General features: G+C 40.5%; 1 protein-coding gene across 1 annotated transcript in view; it reads right to left on the bottom strand.

Annotated features, from left to right (window-relative positions):
- cftr (CF transmembrane conductance regulator) overlaps window positions 1-25,091 on the bottom strand; it is a 43,256-nt gene that overhangs the window by 3,297 nt on the left and 14,868 nt on the right. The window contains exons 8-25 of the mRNA XM_031279712.2: window positions 24,643-24,889; window positions 24,454-24,546; window positions 21,911-22,087; window positions 21,576-21,767; window positions 16,240-16,334; window positions 15,143-15,229; window positions 13,937-14,729; window positions 13,605-13,733; window positions 13,476-13,513; window positions 12,562-12,848; window positions 11,898-11,977; window positions 10,303-10,453; window positions 7,303-7,530; window positions 6,420-6,520; window positions 5,690-5,920; window positions 3,994-4,149; window positions 3,332-3,421; window positions 2,608-2,780 (exon numbers count right to left, since the gene is read on the bottom strand). Coding sequence (XP_031135572.1) covers window positions 2,608-2,780; window positions 3,332-3,421; window positions 3,994-4,149; window positions 5,690-5,920; window positions 6,420-6,520; window positions 7,303-7,530; window positions 10,303-10,453; window positions 11,898-11,977; window positions 12,562-12,848; window positions 13,476-13,513; window positions 13,605-13,733; window positions 13,937-14,729; window positions 15,143-15,229; window positions 16,240-16,334; window positions 21,576-21,767; window positions 21,911-22,087; window positions 24,454-24,546; window positions 24,643-24,889 — 3,348 coding nt within the window. The remainder of the gene's footprint in view (window positions 1-2,607; window positions 2,781-3,331; window positions 3,422-3,993; window positions 4,150-5,689; window positions 5,921-6,419; window positions 6,521-7,302; window positions 7,531-10,302; window positions 10,454-11,897; window positions 11,978-12,561; window positions 12,849-13,475; window positions 13,514-13,604; window positions 13,734-13,936; window positions 14,730-15,142; window positions 15,230-16,239; window positions 16,335-21,575; window positions 21,768-21,910; window positions 22,088-24,453; window positions 24,547-24,642; window positions 24,890-25,091) is intronic.

Genomic DNA, 25,091 nt, shown 5'->3' with positions numbered 1-25,091 from the left:
TTAGCGCAGTGTTTTGTTCCTGTTGAAGCCGACATAAAAGAGCAGGCAGCGTTGGCCTCAGGTTAAACTAGATTGCTCATTATAGGCTTCATTTACCATAGTGAACCCCCCTCTGCATGTATGGTTACACACGCATTAGGTCAGAATTACTCTAAGCACTCTAGATTGTCACCATATGCAGTGACAGGAACATCACACATGTTGGATTTGGGTGACTTCCGCTGCCACAAACGCACACAAAAGGAAATACACACAAACCCTGGATCACTTTCAGGTATCAGCTGTGTTTACAAGCGTGCAGTAGGAGGCACCAAACGCTTCTTAAGTGCCCACATAGAGTCTACAAAACCACACAGGGAGCAAAAAAGACATATCAAAGAGACTGCAGTGATACAGGCAGACAGGATGAACGCAGCATGCACTGCTTTTATCAATGTGCCCTAAATCTATCTGATGCTGCTCGTGACATGAAATAGATCTACAGTAAATGCCGAGTCATAGCTGAGGTCTGAGTCTGCAGGTTCACTTGTGAGGTTTTATACATTCTCAAGGATTTAAATGCTGTTACATTAGAAGTCAGACCTTAATGTTAATGTGCTGTATTAAGGCTCTGATTAAAGCAGCTTACACAAGTAGCAGAGGTACATTTTGGCAGTACCACAGTGTAGAACAACTGTTACTAGTAAAAGTCCTGCATTTACGCGTTTTACTGCAAATCTAATAAAAAGCACAAAGTAAAAGTAAAAGCATCAAAATGTACTTAATAATAATAATAAGTAATAAAAGTAGTCATTATGCAGAACGGCCCATTTAATAATCACTCATATTATTGGATTATAATTATTGATGCATTAATCACTTTTGTTGCAGCTGGTAAAGGTGAAGCTTTAACTACTCATACTACTATAGTATTACTACTATACTATATACAGTACTATACTACTATATACTTTTGGGTAGTTATACTATAATAAAACCTCATTAGTTAATTCATATTCTGTAATTTTCTATTAATAATTTGAATCTGCAAACGAACTAATGACTAGGGCTGAAACGATTCCTCGAGTAACTCGAATAATTAGATTACTAAAAATCCTCGATGCAAAATGATTTGCCTCGGAGCTTCGTTTAATCAATGTAACTAACGTTGTACGGCTCACTGAGTTTCCGCACGGATAATTATTACTAGCGCACAACGGGCTGACGCTGGACACAAGACTGACTGCGCAGATTACAAAATGAAGGAAGACAGCGAAAATAGCGAGGGGCTAAGAGAAGAGACAGGCAAGAGAAAACGACAGAAAGTTTGGGATCATTTAGAGCTGCAAATATGCTGCTACATCATCTCAGTAGAAAACACCCAGTCTACTCATCCATTCCACGGAGCGAACCCGACACAAGGTAACTAACGTCTGCTGCTCTCGTCCACCGTGCGGTTTTACACAACTAGCCTACAGCATGCTACTCTGCATATAGCGATGTTTTACAAACAAGCTAAAACGAAAGCTGTTGGTTTGTAGTCTAACTGTTTATTAATTTGCTACTAATCTTGAAATTTGGACATATTTTTTTTTTTTTAAACTTAGCTGCTGCCGGAGACAAACCAGCCACTCCCTCCTGGAGCGGTTAACCTCATGGCTACTTAATATGTACGTGAATGACATCATCGGACTATGCCGGTGATGTCTGCATTCTTTATTCTTTCTCCCCCTGAACAGTGGAGTTGAATAGCTCCGATTCAAGCTTTGTACAGTCACATTTACCTGGGCTTAGTGAACAGCTCTTTTGCATATCCAGTGCAAAGAGCCAGAGGCATGAAGGGGAAAGGGGCGAAAAAGATTTACATTTAGGCCACTAAAAATGTACTTTTGCCAACAGAATAAGGGGCTTGGTGGCCCATGCAGCCTGTGCTTAAAAATATTAGCATCTATCCCTGTTATTGTATGCAATTTAGGCAATATAAAAATGTAGCTTTTTCTTAAAAAGGAAACCTCTCTTTTGTATATTTACTATTGCTGTTTTTTTTCTTATCCGATTACTCACTTAATCGATTAAATAATAATCGGTAGAATACTCAATTACTAAATTAATTAGCCCTACTAATGACTAATGTTGTCAAATAAATGTAGTGGAGCAAAAAGCACAATATTAGGTAACACTTTACTTGAAGGTATCTACATAAGAGTGACATGACACTATCATGAACACATGACACTGTCATGACACCCTAACTAACTCTAACCCTAACAAAAACCGAATGACACTTACTAAAAGAAGCGTTATGTCAACGTTTATGACTTGTTTATAATGTTTATGACACATTCATGACAGTGTCATGTCACTCTTATATAGACACCTTCAAGTAAAGTGTAACCCAATTCTATCCTCTGAAATGTAGCAGAGTAGAAGTATAATAAAAGTAGAAGTAGCATAAAATAAAATGGTAAAAGTACATCAGAATTTTACTTAAGTTTCAAATTGTCAAAAGTAAACTCTGAAACAATAACGTTTGGAAACTGCATTACACTAAAGGTACACAACAATACACTATAGACACCATGTTGCACACACACACAGATTGTTTAGTGTTTTGGCATTAATACTAACATGGGGTCGAGGTAGGCGGAGGGTTCATCCAGCAGCAGGATGCGAGCCTTGCTGAGGATGGAGCGGGCGAGACACAGCAGCTGTTTGTGTCCGTTGCTCAACACGTTGCCTCCGTCCTCCAACTGAAAGTCCAGCTTCTCTGGAAACTGCTCGATCACAGACTTCAAACCCACCTGGCGATTCACAGATTTTACTTTAGAATTCACTCAAATGACCATCGTGGAGGACGAGATTTGTGCTTCCAGCTCAGAGGACAGGTTCATTCACAGAGCAACAATAGAATGCGGATTAAACCTGAACCATTAGCTTTAGATACACATTAAAAGACCTGTTAGGATACTTGAATTTCAGTTTTTTATTAACCTTATTTTGAGAAATATAAACATGGTTTGCTCAAAATCCTTTTTTTATTTAACAAAAGCATCCAAACAAAATGATTGCATCAGATAATCCTGATGGCCAAAACTATTCAACTATTCATACTATTTCTTTTTCCTGCAACATCTACTTTTTTGACTGTATTCTAGCGGTGTGAGAAGAAAATCCATATCATCCAAATCCATCCAAACTGTGGCTAAAAAAAACTCCCAAAAAAAGTTCAAAAGTTCATTACCTCTGATTGATTGATTGATTAAACGTCCAACTGTCTGGTAAAACAGACTAACTTTCCAATCATGGCCAGAATTCTAAGAACAGCAGAGGAAAAGAGGAAACGGAGCCTCACCTCCTCTGCGACCCTCCACAGCTCCTCATCGCTGTAACGTCCGTGTGGGTCCAGGTTCATCCGGAAAGTGCCGGTCAGAATAAAGACTTTCTGTTCAAAACAGACCAGAGAAAACATTTTATCACACAGTCAAGGGATTGGATTAAAAGGTTGCCTTGAAACAAGAAAGGTAGCCCTCACAATAAGAATAATTTGGATCAATTACAATGGCAGTAATAATGCATTTTCATGCATTTAAATTCTGAACTTGTTTAAAGTTTATGGCTAAGAAAGATAAAGGTGATTCACTGGCCTAAAATTTGTCATATCACGCAGACTTCAGGCTTTTGTCTCTTTTCCTGATGAAATAAACTTGTACCTATTTTATTTTCTTTTACAATGAAATGCACCACATTTTGGCAAAAATGACTGAGTCACACCCAAAACGATGTAGATTAAACTGTAGGAACATTTGGTGGTGGTGCCAGAATGAACTCTCTACAGGTGAATTCTGAATTGTTATAACTTTTAATTCACCTTTTTTGCTTTCCTGGCTGCGTGTCCGTATTGCCATACTACTGATATCAGCCTCTCATTCACCTATCAAGATTTTTTTTTTTTGAACCAGCAACCTTGTGTATGCTATGTCTTTTTAAAAAGCGGCTCAGCAGTCACAGACGTACCTGCGGCACCACCCCAAAGGCCTTCCTCCATGTTTGTAGGGAGACGGAGCTCCAGGAGATGCCGTCAATGGAGATTTCTCCGTCAGTGGAGGCGAGACGCAGCAGAGCGGAGAGCAGGGTGCTCTTCCCAGAACCTGTTCGACCCAGCAGACCCATCTACACACACAACCAGAACAAAAACATTTGACTTGTTTGTTGCTTTTCAGTTAGTTCTGTAGCTGTTGTCTTTAAGGCATCTATCTAAGCATGCATACCTATATTAATTCTGTATATACTGCATGTACACATACTGTACAGTATGCAGTAAATATGGATACAAGTATATACGAGTAGGACATTGACATTGTGAAATGAACTCCTGTCTTGCGGTGTTAATGAGTCTAAAAGCTTTCTGTCCTTTCTTCTGCAGCAACAAATAGCTCATTTATCAGAAGGCCATAGAGTAGCTAATGGGACGAGGCTAAAGGGCTGACACTCAAGTGAGCTCGGCTGTCCTGCAGGATTCATAATATGGAGCGAATACTGACTATAAATACGGCCAGGAGCAGAGAGACAGGGGCCAAATATTAGATGTTTTCTCCCTTTTCCGTTGAAAGCTATGTGGCCAATTAAATACCATTAGGTTTTTGAAATCAAGATATAAGGGACATATTACAGTATGGCAATAGTATGTATGAGTTTGAAATTATTATGCTACCAGCAAACACCTATGCATTTGTCAATAATGTTATTGCTGCTGTTTTTACTCATACTGTCCTTGGCCATGTCATTATTTTATTATAATCATTTCAATTTGCACAGCTCCCCCAGGGTCTTGCTTATTTGTCTGTATTGTCGTGTTGCCTGGTTTATGCCTCAGACAGAAATTACATTTTGGTCATTTGAATATTGATACATGACCATAAACAAAAAAAATCATCTAATTTGTAACTTAAAACTCCATTACCGGTTTGTTTTTCTTGTCCACTTGGGGGAAACAAACACTAATGTTATAACCTTATAAGTTCATATGGCAACAGTTGCCTATTTACACATCCAGCAGGTAAGGAGCAACAGTATCATTGCAGTCGCGTTTCCAATATTCACCCTGCTCTCTTCAAGTCAAGGGCAATGGAAAAGAAAAGGCCAAGTGATGGAGTCGTCGGATGAGCTAATTATCTATGCCAGAAATGTAGCCCACTCCAGAAACTTTTCTTGAAGACTTCTTAGGATTTTCCGCCATACTCCTAGCTGCTGCTCCGTCGCCAAGGTCTTTACCCCCTTTAGTTCTGGCTGGTTCATGTAAAACGCATAACTTCCGGTGCGCCAGAGTGGTCAAGTCGCCACGGACACTACAACTCCAATATACTTTGAAATACAGAGAGCTTTCCCTGACGGCAATAGGCTTCATCAGCATTGTGTGAACTCGTTTAGCTCTTGAATTTAACAGACGTTCTTTTATATGTAAATGTCCCGCACCCCAGCTTCAAACAAATAAAAATCAATCAGTAAACATGTCACCACATGTAACTCGTCCTTAAGGCAGGTTGGTAAGTCACCTTGCTATAACCTTTCTATGACCCTTTAATTGCAGTGCCTCTCGAGCAAAGCAGTGCTTTGATGGTTTAAAATCCAATGAGGCAGAGCTAACATTCATCACTTCGAGTTTCATTAAAATCCAGTCATACACACTCTTTACCCATCACTCAGGACTTACACTCTGCCCTCCCTCCACAGAGAAGGAGATGTCGCTGAGGACCGCCCGTCCAGCCTCTGTGTATTTGACAGTGAGGCCCTTGACGTCCATCTGGCCGCGGTTGGGCCAGCAGTCCTGGGCATGAGGGTTGTCAATGACCAGGTCGGGGCCTCCTTTACCACTAGACTTGGCTGGCAGCGGCTCCTCTGATGGCAGGTCGATGAACTTGAACACCCGATCCACTGAACGCATCTGAGAGGAGAAAAGGCAAAGGGTGAGGAGAGCTGTGGGTCACTGGGAGTTTCCCCTTTATAAATACAGTTAAGTGGTTCTCCATGGAGTTGTTGAGGCAGGAATTTCCAAAACAATTTCTAAGCTGGTCTTCTATAACCTTAGACCACCACTGGGTGCTGCGCTAAGCCTTAAAATGCTAGGAAAAACCCTGCAAAATGGGTTTGTCCATACATGAACTTCAGCAGGGAGTTGGTGTAATGAATGGTGGAGTGGTGTGGGAAAACTTTGGGAAGGTTGAACACAGAAACGTTGAGGACTAGCTGCTGTGTGATGTGGTTGCAGACACAGGTGTTAAAAAACGAACCCATACATGTTCAGCAAAACCTCCTCTAATGTGTGCATTTGTAACGCTTGACATACTCTTGACTGGCCACTGGTTGTGTGGTATTTTAATGCAAGTCAGGTCTTACTATGATGCAAACGACGATAGGGGTGTGTGTGTGTGTGCGTCACATACCAGTCCGTCTACAGTGATGCTGGTGATGACAGCCCATTGGAAAGTCCCCAGGATGAGCATAGCCAGGGCCACGATGATGCCAACCTCCCCTGGTTTGTCCTCTGTAGAACACACACACCCATACATACACAGCACAGGACACACACACAGTCCTCAGTATTGTCCAATCAAAGCTGCTCTCTCTGATGTCAGAGCAGCAGTCAGGTATTGCAGCTCTGCTACTTGCTCTATTGGAAATAATGAGCTGTGAAATTACCATTTAATCTGCTCAACATAAACACAGGGTATGACGCAACAACGTGTGTGTGTGTGTGTGTGTGTGTGTGTGTGTGTGCACACGTGCACTTGTGTTTCCTATTCCTTTAATTGAACACACACAGGCTTCCTTTTGTACATGACATTTTATCCGGAGGCATTCCAACACTTTGATCAGTTTTCACAGACAAACTGTCCGTTATGATCCTGATATCTGACTCACACACACTGTTACAGACCGATAAGGCTGAGGCTTCTTCACTAGATAAGCTCATTGGAAATAATAAGATGTTTACTAACCAACTACCTTACTGGAATTTCAAGATGTTCCCTAATCATTCATGGGATTTATGTGTACAAACTGCTGCTGCTCTTGTTCCCTTGAAGACTCTGACAAAATGACAGCGTCCTTGTGAACTGAGGTTTGCTGCAATCACAGCTCATGAAGTTTCCTCAGTATTACCTTATTTGGTATGTATAGGTTGAGAAAAGTCTACAATTCTTCTGACCTCTTTCAAAACGTATTGTATAAACCTAAATATACTGTGCTCTAGATATTAAACAAGTCTGCTTATCACCTGAGACTCCTATCCTAAATCCATACATGCAAGCCTTAATAATCACTCACGGTTGGTGCCTACGGCGATGAAGACGGCGGCGCTGAAGAACAGGACGAAGATCATATCGCAGCGGAAGAGGAACCATCGCAGTGTGGACAAGTAGTGGAACCAGGTGGCCGTGTGAGTGTTGAGCGCCTTGTGGAAGAGCGTCTCGAAGTAGCTCTGACGTCCAAAAGCCCGAATTGTCCATAAACCCTTCAGCGAGATGATGAGATGGGAGAAGATGGGGCTGCGAGCTGCAGGAGAGGAGAAGGGACACATATTGTTGAAGTACTACATCTAACTCACAGGAAGATGCCTTTCTTTTCCCCCCTAATCGCAAAATGGTTAATTATCATAGGCTGAATGTCTACTTAAACACCTTACCATATAAACTAAATGAGATTAAATGAGTTGCTCGCACATTGAAAAGATGACAAAGTAAGGAAGAGAAATTTCATTGTATTGCTCTCGACTATCTCCATGAACCAAACCAAAAAGTGAAAACCTTCTAATTAACATCTGAGTGACACATCATTTCCACTGTATTTGTCGAACATGCTGCTTGTGACACCAGAGAGAGCGACACCAGGATGGGGTTGGAGGAAATCCCAGCTCGGCTCATCTGTCTGACCCCGATGTGCTCTCAGCTGCTCCGGAAAGACCTTGCTGTCATCACCCAAACACACATTCACTGACAGAATCAAGAGCAGAGCAGGGAAGTCCAAAAAACACACACAGTGGCAACTTCGTCAGCAGTCCAGTGACCTGTTTTTTCATCCTCTGGCAGTGCTACACTGTACTGTTGGCTAACACACTAGGACTTCTTAAGTTTTAGATAAATGTTCTGTGCTCGAATATATGCAATTGTTTTTGGGTATCTTGATAAACAGTATTGTAAATCTTTAAATGATGTAGTCATTGTAATTATGTACTCAGGTCTGAAACTCAAGAGTTAAACCCAAAGTTCAAGGACTTTTTAGTTCATGAAACAACTTTTAAGGAACTGTGAAGATTAGTCAGTACGCTGACAAAAGCAAAATGCACGTTTGTGCATTCAACCTCCACAGGAACAAGAACGATGACTATAACTACACATTGTCAACAGTTTTCATTGGAAATACGTTCTACTGAAATAAATAGTCCCCATGAAAACGGTTGACATCGTGCTCTCTGGATTATCCAAAGTAACAGGGGAAGTGTTTCTGGAAAGAAATATCCATTCATTGGGGGCATCCATTTTGGCAGGGTGAACAGACCCTTTAATCTATCTGTGAATGAAATTTAACTGGAACTAAGAAAAACTATTTGTAGATAATCAACATTATTAAAGTGCCGATATTATGAAAACAATTTGTTATGTTGTGTCTCTGGTGCTTCCACACGCATACAAACTTGGAAAAAAAACATCCATGCTGTTTTGAGTGAGATACAGTTTCCGAATGTGTCCTGCCTTCAGTCTCCGGGTGAGCTGTTCAAAATCTGCACGGCTTTCTACGTCACTAGCTAAACGAGGGGGCTAAACCATGCTAGCGGTTAGCCCCCTCGTTCTCAATGGCAAAACACTGCAACAACACACACAAGTTCACCATAATCTACAAAAGAACTACTTACATCTCCCTCTTCTGCAGGTATTCCACGCAAAGTTGGAAATGCGCTCTCGTTTAGAAGAAGTCTCCCGGCTAATCCTGCCTTGTACTGACTGCAGTTAGAGAAACAGCTAGCTAGCAATTGTGATCCTTACCTAGCTACTGCTCATGTGCGAATCCCAACAAAGATGGTACAGAAGTAGGATGTCTCACTCTGTAGCTAAAATAGAGACCTGAACACAGGGTGAAAAGAGGAGCTGCAGCAATGTGCAGTACAACAAAAATATGGTGTTTTTTGATAATGAAACCATGTAAACCTATTCTGGTACAACCTCAAAATACAATTATGAACCTGAAAATGAGCATAATACGGGCGCTTTAAAAAAATAACAAGGAGTTTACAAGTAAACAGAATTTTTTTTTCTGCAACACACCATTTATCACAATACCTTACACCTTGGGAAAAAGGTCTAGTAGTTAAAGAGATTGTCCAGCAAATGTACACCCACAGATTAAACCCTGACAAAATTAGTTCAAACGAGCAAAAACAATTGTCTAATGTGCAACTCTTTGTTAATTGGAGGATAGCGGTTACTTTATTCGCCCTGCCTCACTTCCTTAAACTGTTCCTGCCCCTCTGAGGCAGCCCATCCATCCTCTCCTTCAACCCTTCCTCTGTCATGTGTTTGTTCCCCTCAGCGAGGCCTTTGCCCCCTTGGCCCGGGCCATCCACCAGCCCTGCCAGCAGTTATGATGACTGTGGCTGTCCCGTCCCCAGCCCCGCCGAGTCTCCTTTCCTCTGTTCGCTCTATTGGTTTTCCTATCATGTTCTCACTTTTACTCTTCCTAAATATTTAACATAACATAATTTTACTCTTGCCGATCTCTTCTCTGCCTTTTGTCCTTTTTCTTAACTCTTACCCTCATTATGTCGTCAAATAAAAGATAAATCAAAATATTAAACTTCAGAAAAAATCTTCAGGAGTAGATTAGAGCTAGCGCTAAAGAACAACACCCATGAGGCTGGTGAGAATTCAGCCTGTTACTCAGGGATACTTTAGCAAGATGGACATTTTCAAACAAATCAGCGAGATCCATTTAAAAAAGAAGATTGCAGAGCATTGTAAGAAAACATTTAGAGGTCTGCATTCAGAATGCATTTTTTAAGTAAAGCCACATTTGAAAATTAAGATAATTAAATGCATCCATCATGTTCCACCCAATTTCTGCCATATTTTGTTTGGCTTTACACTGTTTATTTTTCTTTTGTATGAAAAGGTCAGTACTCAACTTCCCATGCAATGCTATGATGAGAAGCAGCATTCCTTTGCTTGTCCTTTCTGGTACTTATGTCTTTTTGTAGTGAAAAAATGAGCTAATGCACTATTACTAATATATAGGCGTAATGTCACACATACACAATTCATCCCACACTCTCACCTTCAGCCTCCAGTAACTTGAGTTGCTGTCCAGTTCGTAGGAAGTACTTTCTGAGGATAACAAAGATGACAGCCAATGGGATGGCAGCGATGAAGATGTAAGGCCGTATGATGGACACGGTGAAGATGGCACCTGTAACAATCACTGTGAGCTGTGGTGAGAGCGGAAGAGAAGACTGATCAGAGAGCGTACAACAAGTTAGAAAATAATTACTTGATTTGTTTTATTAATAAGAAAGACAGAGAGAAAGAAAGAGAGAGATGCACAGCAACTACAATAATACCTAACTATAACAATTATAGAAATATGACTCATAATTATAGCAATGGTATAATTATAGTAACAATGAAGATAATAGAACTATGACTAATAATAATAATAGTAGCTGTGGGCATTGAGCAGGACCACAGCAGCTGAATGACTGCTCTGGTAATAGGCATCCCATCATTCCGTTTTTCAGTCACGTAATCACACACTCTCCTGTCAATCTCTTGGAAGCGGCTGCTTTGAGGACTACGGTAAGATTTTCTCTAGATGTTTGCATTTTTAGACGGTGTTTCATCTCCATGACAACGCCTAGTTGTACTTCTGTTCTAACTTCCGACTTTTAGGCTTTTTTGTAGCTGGATATATTATTTCTTGCATCTAAATATGAACATGGATACCATTAGTGATATTGAGATTCTTGCTACAGTTACACTTCTAGTGATGAATCGGTGAAAACACGTTTTTATTTCTTTGATTCACTGCTTTGTTCTAACGCCGCTGGGCGCTCCTATAACTCCATATAACCGTTATATGGTCATGTTATATTATAACGTTACCGTGCTTTCGGACAGTCGTTGAGACTCCGTCTAAAACTCTGCCATTTCGACCAGCTGTTTGTAACATTAAAATAGAATGGATTATGGATCATGTTATTTCTATAGTTTATAGCTGACTTCTCTATTGGCTGTTGAAACAGGTTACGTCCCTTACGTTCTAAAACCAGCCTCTGCGACTTTAACAGCTGAAAGTCTAGACTCCAAATACAAAACAACCCCACTTTTTCCAGACGTATTTCCAGGAAAAAAAAAAAGTCTTATATTCAGACCAATACGGTATATTTTTATATTTTTTTTCTGAAGACCCACAGTGTTTTCAGTTAATCTGGCTGATTGGATCTCTTCCCAGAACTGTGTGGCTGTGTATAGACTGATTTATTGACATCTTCCCGAGTCTCCTGTTAGCTTTGTTGCACCTGATAGGGCAGGACAAATGACAGATGTATCATTTTTATTGGTAGATGAGATTTGTGACCTAATAAATTCCCATCAAAGCTCTGGCACACTTTCAACCTGAGCAGAGGTCTAATCAGCCAGATCAACTGAAATCACCTATGTGGGTGTTCAGAGGCTTTAGTATTTCATTTAGCATGTATTTGCACATAACATCTTATCTTTGTTATACATTTAATTGTTGTAGATGTTTTGGAGTACTGGAGGAGGCAAACCAGCATTTCACTGCACAATGTAGAGATTAAGTGTGTGACAAATAAAACCTTGAAACTTTGTTAAAAATATTATCTTACACCATCCATTGTGTTGGTAAAATACCTGTATGAGGTCAAACAGCACCAGGGGGAGCATGTCATCTATGGTGGCCATGTCCTTGGTGAATCTGTTCATTATCCGGCCTGAAAAAGGAAACTTGTCATTGTAGTGAAATACAACATCAGCATGGTATTTTATCTGGCAAACAGATGTGGGTCTACAGGTAAATACATGTATACTGTACCACGACTAGGACTGGGTATCGCCAATGATTTCCTAAATCGATTTGATTCCGATTCACAAGGTCCCGAGTTGATTACATTGTCGATATCAATTAGGTTAGGGAAATTTCAGTTACTATGCCAATATACTTGGATATAAAATAGATTCTCAGAGAACTTACGCTGTAATTTGTACAAGCAAGAAGCAACCCTCAAATGTTTTTTATAATGCACCAGGTTAATGTTTACATTAAGAATTGAACCCCAAAAAGTTAGTTTAAAGTCCTTTTACTTAAACATAATGGTGAAAAGACATATTAAAAGATTGATTTTGGGATTTTATTAATTGATATCAGATCACTCAAAACAAAGATCGATTTTTAATTGGAGAATTGATTATTTTAACCCAGCCCTAACCACAACGGTCATGACATTTGCACTTTTGACTAGTTAAAAAAAAAAAAAAAAACAGAAAAGCCCTGAAAAATATTAAGAAAGAAAATCACCTGTCTTCATAGTGTTGAGCACAGCCATGGGGGCTCGTAGCACAGCGCTAAGCATCTGTTCATGCAGTCTTTTGGACACAGTGAGTAATGTGTGCACTAACGGGAGACCCCTAAAGAATCCCAAGGCCAGTACGCTCTCCGATGTGGCCACATAGATGTAGATGATGTAGTAAGCGCTTGTCGGTGTGACAATGATTCCCCTGCGGACGGCGGGCGACGAGGCGTTGTGATGCTCCTCATCGATGGAGTTTGGAGCTGGAGGGGTGGTGCTGTCCTTCCAGATCTTTCTGGTAGAACAGAGCAAAGGACGGAGAATGAAACACCGACTGAATTTTAGTACGAAATATAGACACAAGCTAAACTGTAGCTGGGCTGCTAATAAGGAGACAAGAGTACAAATTAGTTTGCACCATTAAAGCTCATACATAACAGTTCCAAAAAATGTGGAATGGCTGAGATATGCATGCGCTATATGATACTTTATACTGTACATCAAACTCCGAACTGCACACCCATAAGGAATCCAACATTTAAAAGCACTGGTTCTGCCGAAATATTACCAACTGGGCATTTCCTTGACTTAACTGATGTTTAACATAAATAACATTCATATGTTTAAACAAATATTGTACTGTTTAGTAAGTTAATCTTGTAAAAGAGACGGCGAGAACTTAGAATTACTACAAAAGCATACACTACAAAAGAAAAGCCTAAAATGTTTGTTGAAAACAAATTAAGCCACTGAATACTTTTGTCAAAGCAGAATTCGTGACAATATTTAGTATTTCTGTGGGGGGCAAATGCTGCAAATGCAGACAGGGCAGGATTCCATTGCTGACTGGAACAACACAGGCACTAGTGTCGTCTGCTGTTTTAGTCTCAGTGTCTCAAGGAACATGAAACATGACACTTACTCAGTAAGGAAGAAAATGCCAATGACTGAACCAGCAACCTATTAGTGGAAAGAAAAAAACAGTATTGTTAATTGTTTAATAAAATTAAATTCACATATGTAAAAAAAAACTTTAATATTGTGACTTTACCTCAATGATGAAGACCAAGGCGATGAAAATAAGGACGTAGACTAAGCTCCTGTTGGTGGTGATGTAGCGTAGATACGTGCTCCATGAGGTAGTTTCAAAGATGTTCTCACGTTCATCTGCGAAGCATTGCTGTGAAGAAACAGAGTGGCTCTTTTACCATAGAGACTACCAGACAATATATCCAGACAAACTTTAATGTGAAGTATATTTTGTTAGTGTTCACGTCATGATAATGAGGGCGAAGAAAACAATTATTCTGGAAGTCTAAACATAAAAATGTGTCTACTCATGTACTTTAATATGCCTTGAAAAAGGGTCTACGAAAGCTCTACCTTCATGTCTTCTTCATCCATATCCTCACTAATGTCATAAATGCTGTCTTTGGAGAGGCGGCGGGCGTAAATGTCCAGCTCGGACACCAGGTCACACTGCGGCGTGATGGACAGCTTTTTTCTGAGGGAGGATTGCATCTGTATCTGCTCTCTGCGCGCATGGCCCTGAGCATTGGTGATGAACGCCAGGACAGACTGCCGCCGCTGCCCGTTGAGGTGCTGCAACCCATTGTGGTACAAGTTCCCCCTGGGGAGCACCTCCTCTACTTGATCATCCTCGGGTACTACAGAGAATTTCCTTTCAGAGAGTTCACGAACCCCGTCCTCTATCGCCGTGGACTGGGGAGTGTTTGTCTGTTGGGAGTTCCCGATGAAGGAGAACTTGCGAGCAGCTGCCAGCGGATTGAGGATGAGGGACTGTTTGCGTTTTTCTGGGTAGCCATCACCTCCAGGATGGCCTTGGGATCCGGAGACGATCAGCGGAGGTGGTGGCTGGCGGAACGACTGCCGCATTGTCTCTGGGCCTCGGAAGCCAGCGGTTTCATCAATGGAGACCCTGCGAAGAGTTTCTGTGAGAATGGAGCTGCGTCGCTCTGCGTTGATGTTGTCATAAGCTTCCATGCCGAGGAGGAGGGAGCTGAAGTCAGGGCGCTTGTCCTGCAGCTCTGAGAAGGTGCCGTAGAAGTAGCAGTCTCCGTTGTGCAGCAGGAGGATTTTGTCTGCTCTTTTGAGATGCTCCAACTTGCTGGTGACCACAATGCGTATCTTGGATGCCATGAGTTTACAGACACATCTGTGCAGTGATACAATGGAAGATTAAAAATAAAATGGAGATTTAAAAATATCAACATTTATATCCTTTAGTTGTTTTTTTGATACCAAGCCTGACTGTCAAACAAAGGTTACTAACTAAGGTGTTATTACCATAACTACGTTCAGCCTTTACTACATAACCAAAATGTTTTTGCCTGCATTTACACTCTAAAAGATTGCCAAAGTCCACATTTTATCAAAAGGATAATTCCCTTTTGCTCTACTCCCAAGTCCTGATAAGGATGCAGTGGGATCAAGCAGCTGTGACTCACCACAGTCTACCAGAGACAATGTGTGTCTGAGACAAGAAATAACCTTGACCTTCAACCTAAAACTTTCAGCTTAACCACCCCCACCTCCTCCACATGAAAGACTCTCTGTTGGGATACACACTTCTCAAAGATCTCTTTCTCTGTCACGATGTCCAGGTGGGTGAAAGGTGCATCCAGCAGGTAGAGGTCTGCATCTTTATACACAGCCCTTAGGGAGAAAACACACGTAGGGGAGTTTGTGATGGGAAAAATGTTAACATCAGAGAAATCGAGAATATAGGGAAAATAGAAAGAAAGACACAGAGAAGGGGAGGAAAATTTTATTAAAAAAACAGCGTAAATGAAGAAGTCGGCTCCCTGTGGGAATAAATCAATTCCAGTGAATGTTAAAAGCGATGGCAGATGCCAGAAACCAATGAGTGGCTGCAAATTGATGCCAGGATACCAAATCAATAAATAATTCATGGGAATAAGAGAGACTGTTGTAACCTGCACACTGATTTAATGGAGTAATAGAGCTCTACTGAGGACGTGGAAAGCCCTCGTCAATTAAAACGTCAGACCATAAAACACAATAACTATTGTGTTTGCAGGCAGACAAACACACAGATAAGAATGATAGGGGATGTTATCAGCGTGGGCAGGTTATGATTATGTTCAGTAGAGGCTCGATTACTTGCAATTTTGGGAACATATACTGTAAATTGAAGCATTGCCGAAGACATCAAATTCTATATACTTGCTAACTTTACAATGCCATTATGTTTTCATTGACTTACAAGGAATGGAACCTTCCTGGAAGTGGTAGTAATGATGATAATAATAATGACGGTGATTAGTTCATGGCCCTAAATCTATTGAAACTACACAATGTGTACGCAGCTGATAAAGGTTGCAGAAGTGAGATAAATGCTGTCTGGTGTATTTACTGTCAGTTATTGTCCGTGAGGAGCTCTCTTTGATCCATGCACTGTGGAGCAGCTGACATTTTCTCCCTTTCCTACAAAAAGGGAATTAAACTCCTATTTCTCATTGAAGCATAACACCACATAATTTCTTTTTTTCATTTATATTCTATTCCTGTCCATTGCAAAACACATAAAAAATTGAACAAAGGAAAGACTGTAATTATATCTAATTAGCAGAGGTGGAATGTGCTGACGGATAAGAGGGGTAAATGAGGCGTGCTGTCAGATATGCAGGTGTGACAGGAAGTACCTGGCCAGGCCGAGGCGAGCCCTTTGACCGCCGCTGAGGGTCACGCCTCCTTCAACGAGGTGCGTCTTGTCTTTCTCAGGCAGCAAGGCAAAGTCCTACAGAGGAAAACAAGGGGTCAGAGGGTCTGTTATACAAAACAGCAAGAGAAGTGTACAATACATACCAGAGAGCTTGGCAAAAAAAACCATTGACAGTGAAGACCGTCAAACCATCTTTTTTTTTCCGCCTTTAATTTGACAGGACAGCTAGGTGAGAAAGGGAAGAGAGAGGGGGGAAAGACATGCAGGAAATCGTCACAGGTTGGATTCGAACCCTGGACCTCTGCATCGAGACATAAACCTCTCAGTATATGTGCGCCTGCTCTACCAACTGAGCCAACCCGGCCACAGTGAAACCATCTTTTTCATTTTACCTCTAAACGTCTGACCAAGTATATCGTTGATGCCTAAAATATGGGTAAGGTGCACTACCTGTGTGCTGAATGCTACAGTTACGGAAACTAGGCCAGTGGTTTAAAGATATACTGTCAGCTCAAACATTTATCTACTAATTTAACATAACTTTGGAACGAAAACACAACATGATTAGCATTAGGATAAAAGTTGATGGTCTTCAACTGGAAGTTCTGAACATGGCAAATGTACAGCTGATGAAATGTTTTAATTAAAATAAAGATTAAATTATTATATTTGCAATATGCAAAGCAGCAAAAATAAAGCTTTGTTGCTTCAATGGTTAAAGAGTGACGCACATATCTCACTTGTGCAAGGTTTTGCACGACAATAGGTTGAACTTACTGAGACTCGGGCAAAAATAACCTTGGAAGATTTTTTTTTTTTTTTTTTTTTTTTTTTTTTAAAAAAGGGGCAGAAAATGGCACCATGCAGTCTCTGGACAAATTGCAGGGTAAAAACTAAATAAATAAATGACTAAATAACTAAATAGACCATTATTTCTGTATGGGCAGCTGCTCTTTCAAACACTTTGAACGGATTAAAATCTATTGTAGTGATCCTTATTGAGTCGAATCTGCACAAAAGACACATCGTTTCAGTTTTATGAAACTGCACCCATAAAAGAACTAACCAAGGTTCATTTTGGTTTCATGGTAATTGTTCTCAGTACTGTGTATGCAATAAATATGCCTATTAAACAACACCACCAATACCTCTTTTACATGACTTTAACCCTTTTAATTAAAGTAATGTGGTAGAAATTCATGATCATATGATCAGAGATGTATTGTCCAAGTTGAAACCACACAAAAAGCACAAACCACAGATGGGACAGGCACATGTCATATAGTGCGTTCAGTGGTAATTGATAATGAAAATAGACGCCCATACCAATTAGAATGAAGTGACGGCACAACTTCCTACCTTTTAACGGCAGCTTCCGCTGTCCTGACAGGAGAGCATAGGGGATCAAGTTAACAGGTTGTTTAACAGCTTGTAAAACAAGGCAGCATAGAAAAAAAAAAAGACATGCTGTGTGTCTCACGCTGAACAAAAAGCACCTGCCGGGCCAGCAGCTAGAGGCTGGGGGCAAAAGATGAGTTTACAGTGCAAAGACCACCCATGGCAGTCTGTCTGGTGCTTCAGGGGGCAACAATAGTAAGGAATTACAGTCACCAGCCCACTAAACGCCACGTCTCTGTCTGGATAGATCTGCTCTAGTTGTTAGTCCAGTCTGTCAGGGTTGCCTTGGGGATTTTACCGGTGTCTACTCTCTCTATTTTAAGTCATTTCTAGCCTCTTGAAGTGATTGATAAGGCAGATCATTGAGAATTGGTACTTTTAAGAGTTATTGGTAACACATTTTTTGGGAAAATTACTACAGAGCTTATGGTGCCTAGCATCTTATTATTTATGATCAACGAGAGTGAGAATTCACTTCTCATTTATATCAGCACAATCTGTCATCACTCTCCTATTGATTAACGGGTCTCACAGAGCAACGGCTAAAACTACAACTACCACAACTAATGATGCTGTCAAAAGTGAGTAGTGTAAACATTGCAGTTAAAGATTTTAACTTAGGATCATTTTAGGAAACATAAAATGCTGTATTTTTCCAGAGAATCTCAAGTCTTCAATTATGAAAAACCACCTTAAATGTATTTGATCTGAAATATTATACATTGTGCCTTTCAATAAGAATAATCAGAATGATGCTTTGAAAAATTGAGATGATTTGTAAATATTCTTGTAAAAATTGTGCTAGAGATAAAAAAAAAAAAATGTTTAAACAGTTTAAAAACGTACCTACTGTCATTCCAGGCAATATGTCTAATACGTGGAAGACATGAATAAAGAGCACATTATTTCACATTGCTTGTTGCCACGACTGACTCCATCCAACAATGCATCAGCCCTAACAATGTTTAAAGGGGAGCTGCTTTTCAGAGGCCGTTTTGTCTTTCCTGTTTGTCAGTCAACACTCACAATCAAAGCACCTCCTGTCATTTCCATACAATATACAGCAGAACTGACAGTGCATCTCCTCTCCACACTGCTTTTGTTATTTCCGTTTCACTGACACCTCTCCTCAAAGACAAAATGGAGGCCGTTTCTTTTTTTTTTTTGTTGGTCAAAAACTAATGAGGCATTGTCACTGCCACCTCAGACGGTGCGTGGTAGTAAATAAATATGATGGTCCAACCCTCTGCATGAGCTGCTCAATTGATTTCAGTATAAATAATATGAATACAGTGTATTTACAATATCACTATAATTAAAAAATGTCATAAACTTAATGTTTATATAGGTTCCAACAATGTGATTATCAACATTTTCTGAATAGTTGTGGTAGTTTGGCTATGTGTAATAGTTTATTACTCAATAGACTACATCACTATAATGTACTGTACATGTATGTTTATTCCTATTTATTTTCACCGCCAAAGAGATTTTTTTCGGCTCAGTTTGTTTGTCAGCAGGATTATGGAACTATACTGGCCCTGTTTTCATGAAATTTGGTGGAAGGGTGTTACATGGGCCAAGGAAAAAGCCATAACATTTGAGTGGAACCAAATCATGCGGTGGATACACAGCTTCAGTCCATAGGGAGTTGGGTTGGTAAACCGGAGAGTAGGGTTGGGTACCCTTTGGATCTGAACAAATACCACTACTGATACCAGTACCTGGAATTCGGTTCCGGTACCCAACGGTACTTTTTTCAGTTCTTTCCCTCTATAATTACAAAACAATTATTACAGTTGTAAAAATAATTCCAAACCTATTTACTTAGAACATTGTTATTTATTAAGAATATTTTACACTGACAGAAATAAAAACAAAAATAAATCTCTCAAATATAAAAAAATAATCTCTCCTCCCAAACCCGTCCCTACAACCTATTGAATTGAATAATTATTCAACTTTTTTTCTTGTATTTGTATATTATTCTATTTTAGCCTGTTTTATTTTCTTCATGACCGTTTTTAATTGCTCTTTAATGTTTCATGTAAAGCACTTTGAATTGCCTTGTTGCTGAAAGGTGCTGCAGAAATAAAGTTGCCTTGCAACCTCAGCCTGTCAGTCGATCCCCAGGGCACAGAAGCCACCATTGTGCCTGCTCAGAGGAAGTGTAACGTCAACAGCACCGCGACTGCTTTCGGCTCGCCATTAATATCATATCACAGTGAAAGGTGTCTGCATGAAGTTTTGAAAAACTGTAACCACACTTGAAGCCGTTTTATCGGCACTGCCGTGACTCACTGTGACTTCAACAAAACTGCAGAGCTGACGTAGTTTGCTCCGTCCGCACCTCTGCGTGCGCGTGTGTGTCGGACCTCTGCTCTCTGTCAACATGCAGAGGAGGACAGATAAGCTTGTGCTTACTCTCAGGTACGAAATTTGGCACCGTTTGATTTTACGTGAACCAATACTCGGTAGTACCGACGTGATTCGGTCGGTACCAGTAAAAGTATCCCAACCCTACCGGAGGGTCGCTGGTTCAAGTCCCCGTACGGCCCGAAGTATGGAGTGTGGACTGGTAGCTGGAGAGATGCTAGTTCACCTCCTGGGCACTGCCAAGGTGCCCTTGAGCAAGACTAAAAAATAATAATAATCGTGATTTTGTGATTGACCAAAATAATTGTGATTATGATTTTTCTTTTTTCATTATCGAGCAGCCCTATGTGCAGAAAGAATATTACATTACTTCTGGGATTTTACACCATAATAAACACCTACTTTTCTTTCATGTACGCAACATAAGAGTCATGTTTTTTTTGCTCCACAATCACAGGCCCAACAAGCCCTGTGATCTGATGATTTGTCTATACAGCTTGTCTGTGTTGTAAACGTCTGTCACTGGGAACCAACAAGCTCATATTTCATCCCAGTGACATTACGTGAGATTTCCAAAGCAAAAGAGGAGACATTATTCTGCTGAGGGCACCGTCTCTCAACACTGAGGCTTATGAGAGTGCAAGTGTGTGGTGGTGTGTGTGTGTATCAGTGTAAGAGACAGAATGTGCAAGCATGCGTGTCTTTGTATGTGTGAGGGACATAATGGGTTTAAATGTGAACTGGGGAAACCTGAACCTTCTTGATGCCTTGTAGAGGCTCCAGACAGACAAGTGAGCATCGGTCCGATGGCATAGATGAATTTATTAGAGAAAACTGCTATGAAACACTAAGTTATTTGTAACTAAAAGTAATATTTTGTGACATTTTCATAGCAAAACATGTTGCTACTGTGTGTCACTGATTTATAGTGACTCAACATATTCCCTGTTCATTGACAATTTTACCTTTCATTTTACTTTTGTGTGTGGCTGGGGCTTCAATTAATGTCAGTTACAATGAAATCCAGTGGTCACAAATTTTCAAGGCCTCTAAAAAGTATAAAAATATCTACTGCAGCATTGAACCTGTGTATTAAGTCATATTTTGTTTGTGGGTTTTGAACACTCATGTGGTCCATCTGTATGTTGGCTATGCTCCAAAAAGCTTGTGTTTTCAACAAAATATTATGAGTATTTATATTTATATTTTTGGGAAAATATGAATGTCTGTAGCTCCCTGACCATATTGACTAGATTGTGTAGTCGATTATGCTGCAGGAGTTTTTATGGAAAAATTGCTGCCAGGGATAAAACATTGACAGGCTGCACGATTAACCACCTTGAAAATCTCAGCAAAAAAAATCCTCTGCTATAACAGAAGTGGTTATATTTGTTTTAGGTTGAGTTTGGAATAAAAAGCAGACAATGTGTGTAGTTTACACGAGCAACAAAAGCCACCATGGTTGAACATACCTACAGAAATCCTCTTCATTTGCAGAATAGTAAAGAAGAAAAAGAAAGAATATAATAAAGTAAAAGGTACCTCTTCCAGCTGACATGCTTTGATGACAGAGGTGTAGCGGTACTCGTCATATGTCAGGCCAAACAGGATGTTGTCTCGAATCGTCCCGGGAATTATCCAGGAAGTCTGTGGCGAGTAGGAGATGCGACCGCTGTGTCTGATTTTACCCTCCGATGGCACCAACTCTCCCAGGATCATCATGAGCAGGGAACTCTGGAGGGAAAACACACTGGTCACACTTTATTCTACATGTTTATTCTGAGGCATTAAGATGTCACTCTCACATAGAGAAGAGTCAGCATGTAGGGTTTCAGTGCCTTGCTCGAGGACACTTTGAGATGATTTCTTTGACCTACCTTCCCTGAGCCAGTGGATCCAGCCACCGCCAGCATCGTGCCCTTCTCCAGGTACAGGCTGATGTTTTTGAGAACAGGCGTTACGTAGAGGTTAGTGAAGAAGACGCCAGCGTCACCGTTCAGGTGTCCGTTTGCTTTGTTCTCCTGTTTGATCTTTTCAAACAGCTCACCAATGCCCTGCAAAAGAGTTCAAAATCAAATTTTTTTTTTATGTACAAATTCAAAATGTGCAGGTAGACTGAAACATAGAATACAATGTGTGTGCTTCAAAAGGCATTTGTATAAATAAGTCAATATTGTATTTTATTAGCGATTTAAATGATCACCAATATTCTACATAAATAGCTCGCAGATTTTCCTACATTATACTTTATTCTACTATATTAGGATGCAGTGCCCAATGCTTTGGGGCATTGTTGTCTACCTTTACAACACTGTACCATTCTATGCTTAAGTACACATTCTGTGTGTGTACGTGTGCGTGGCATGTACTCCATTTGTTTTTTTTCCTTTAGTTTACATAGCTGTCTGTACAGGGCTGAGTGAGTGTGTCGTCAGGCTGTGCTTCGTGACACAGGGCCAAACCTGTGAGAAACAAGAGATTCTCCAAAGACATGGGAAGAGCTCCCAAAGTCTCACAATGGCCTTGTTTCACCTCATCTGTCACCGCATCTGTAGAGATTAATGGGTGACACATCACTGTTAGAAAAAGGAACTCGGCTTGACTGGTCGGCTTAATCATTGACCCCTGTGACATTTTATGGGTCACCGTTCCTCTAATGCCGGGATTTGCTGCGGTTTGTATAGGTTTCTCTGTGCGATTCACATTCTAATGAGCTGACGTACATGCTGTCAGCAGTAAAGAAAGGCAACACCCCTCCCATTCATCGCAGAATGGCACATTCCAGGAAGAGAAGAAGGCAAGAGGAGAATCTGGGAATTAGGTGATGAACACAACTCCGAATCTCAAAGGGAGATTCAGAGTGTTCCCAGCGAAGGCAAAGTTTGGTGACGACACTGGGATAATTAATTATGCAAAGTAACGGAAAAAAACAGAAACAGAGTAAAAGTACAGAGTTGGATGTTCGTTTTCTCACGCCATTGGGTGGTCAATAAATCACACCTGTTAGACAAAGTTTACAACCTCTGCCTATAGATAAGATTATACTACCCACTCCCAGTGATGGTGAGAAATTAACTATTATACCTGTAATGCATGGTGGATTTAGGTTGCAGGAGTTTTAACTTCTCTCTTATAGTAAATGTACTATAACTTGACTGATACTGGATTTATCGGGTCCAATACCAATATTGACATTTGAGAGTCATAATGATTCATCAGCCGATAATCTTCTATCTATATCTTTTTTTCAGGTGGTCAGACTACAGATGTAATGGCAACACTGTTTCTACCTTAAACATATCTGATATCTCTGTACTGACATTTCTTGTTCCTTATCGGCTGACATAATGCAATATAGATTTTATCTACAATAAGCTAATGCCAGGCAATAGTTTGATTTTGTTATGCTCAGCTTACTAAGCACAGGCCACCTGTCACATGTACACATCCATCCTCTTAAAAAGTACCCGTAAACTTTATCATTTTGGAATCATACTTGCTCCAAACTAAGGATATCAATGATTTATCAATGAAGAAGTCATATTCTGAGATTGCAGAAAGTTGTCTGAGTAATTGCATAACCCCAGCAGGGATCAGTTCCTACGCCGCTGCACCCTAAGTGATCTTCGCCAGAGTGCATGATGTGGGCATGCAGGGTACCCCCAGGATTCTCCAAGTTACATTTAAGACTTTTTAAGACCTTTTTAATACCACATAGGATGAAATTTAATGTAATTATAATGGAAAATGTGTATGGATTTAAACCCGAGAAAGGAATTATTTAGCAAGTAACGTTACAGAGGCGAGTTTGCGCTAGCCATAGTCGGACAGACTCGCACGGCAATCAGCTTGTTGTGCTGACCTCAGCACCTTTGCCATCAGCCTCGTCCACCAACTTGTATGTATTTCCGGCCAGATCTCCAGACACTTGCCTATTCTGAGCCGACGAGCTAACGTTAGCTTGTTAGTAGCACGGTACGAGACCGTTTATTTAATCCTACAAAAGGACAACACAAAATCTAAGACCTTGTAAACAAACTTTAATGAATAAAATTCAATACTTTTAAGGCCTTTTAGAATATTAAATTTAGTACTTATTTAATACTTTTAAGACCCCATGGGTACCCTGGGCATGACACTAAAAATCAGTTAGACTTAAGTCTGTTGTCAAGAAATACAAGCAGTCTATATTTTCTTCTTGAGAAGAATGGGATCTTTGTTTTAAGTGCCATGCATGTTACAGTATATCATCCAGAAAGGTCTGAAAGTTGTCCAGAAATACGGTTTAATCTTTTGGATTTTGTTTGACTATATGTTGAAGAAATGCACTGAACATTTATACCAAGTACTGTATGTTTAGTGACAGTTTCTTTCTTTCTTTCAAGTACCACATTGAGTTGACACACAGAGTTGAACAAACCTCGTCCCAGGATGCAGACACGTTGACCAGCTCCAGCTCAGTGGTGGTCAGGTTGTACTCCAGCACTCTGTATTCTTCCTTCATCAAGAATTCCTGGAGAAAACAAAACAGTAACATCAGTATCATATATACATTTTTGGATTGAATTTGTTGAATGACATCCCCCCCCCCACACTTCCCTGAACCCACCTCGATCTTCTTGACCAGTGCCAGCGTGTCGTACCACATCTGGATGGACCCTGGCAGCTGGCGGGTCAGCGTCATTCTCAGCACCATGCAGTAGGAAGCCGTGGTGAAGATACGGCGCAGGATGATGCCTTTACTGAGTGCGTGTGGAACGATGGCAGACACGATGACCAAGATGGCGGAGAAGAAGTACGAGGCGCTGTAGAAGTAACGCAGAGAACCGATCTTCCTCGTTAGCGTCATCTCGTCCCTGACGAGCGAGGGGAAGTGAGACAGAAGATTTTTTTATTTCTCTATCTATCTATCTATAAAAAACATTGTTATTCATATCATATTATTGATTTCAGCAACACTGCACAGACTTGCCTGAATACTGAGAATTACAGGAGCTGCCTTTTGTTTTCTAGAAACAACCGACATCCAAAAAGATGTTTTGGTTAACAACATGTCAG

Source organism: Sander lucioperca, chromosome 7, assembly GCF_008315115.2.
Source record: "Sander lucioperca isolate FBNREF2018 chromosome 7, SLUC_FBN_1.2, whole genome shotgun sequence".
NCBI classification, from domain to species: domain Eukaryota; kingdom Metazoa; phylum Chordata; class Actinopteri; order Perciformes; family Percidae; genus Sander; species Sander lucioperca.
Note: the sequence above shows the minus strand (reverse complement) of the source record. Positions and strands in the feature narration are given on the sequence as shown.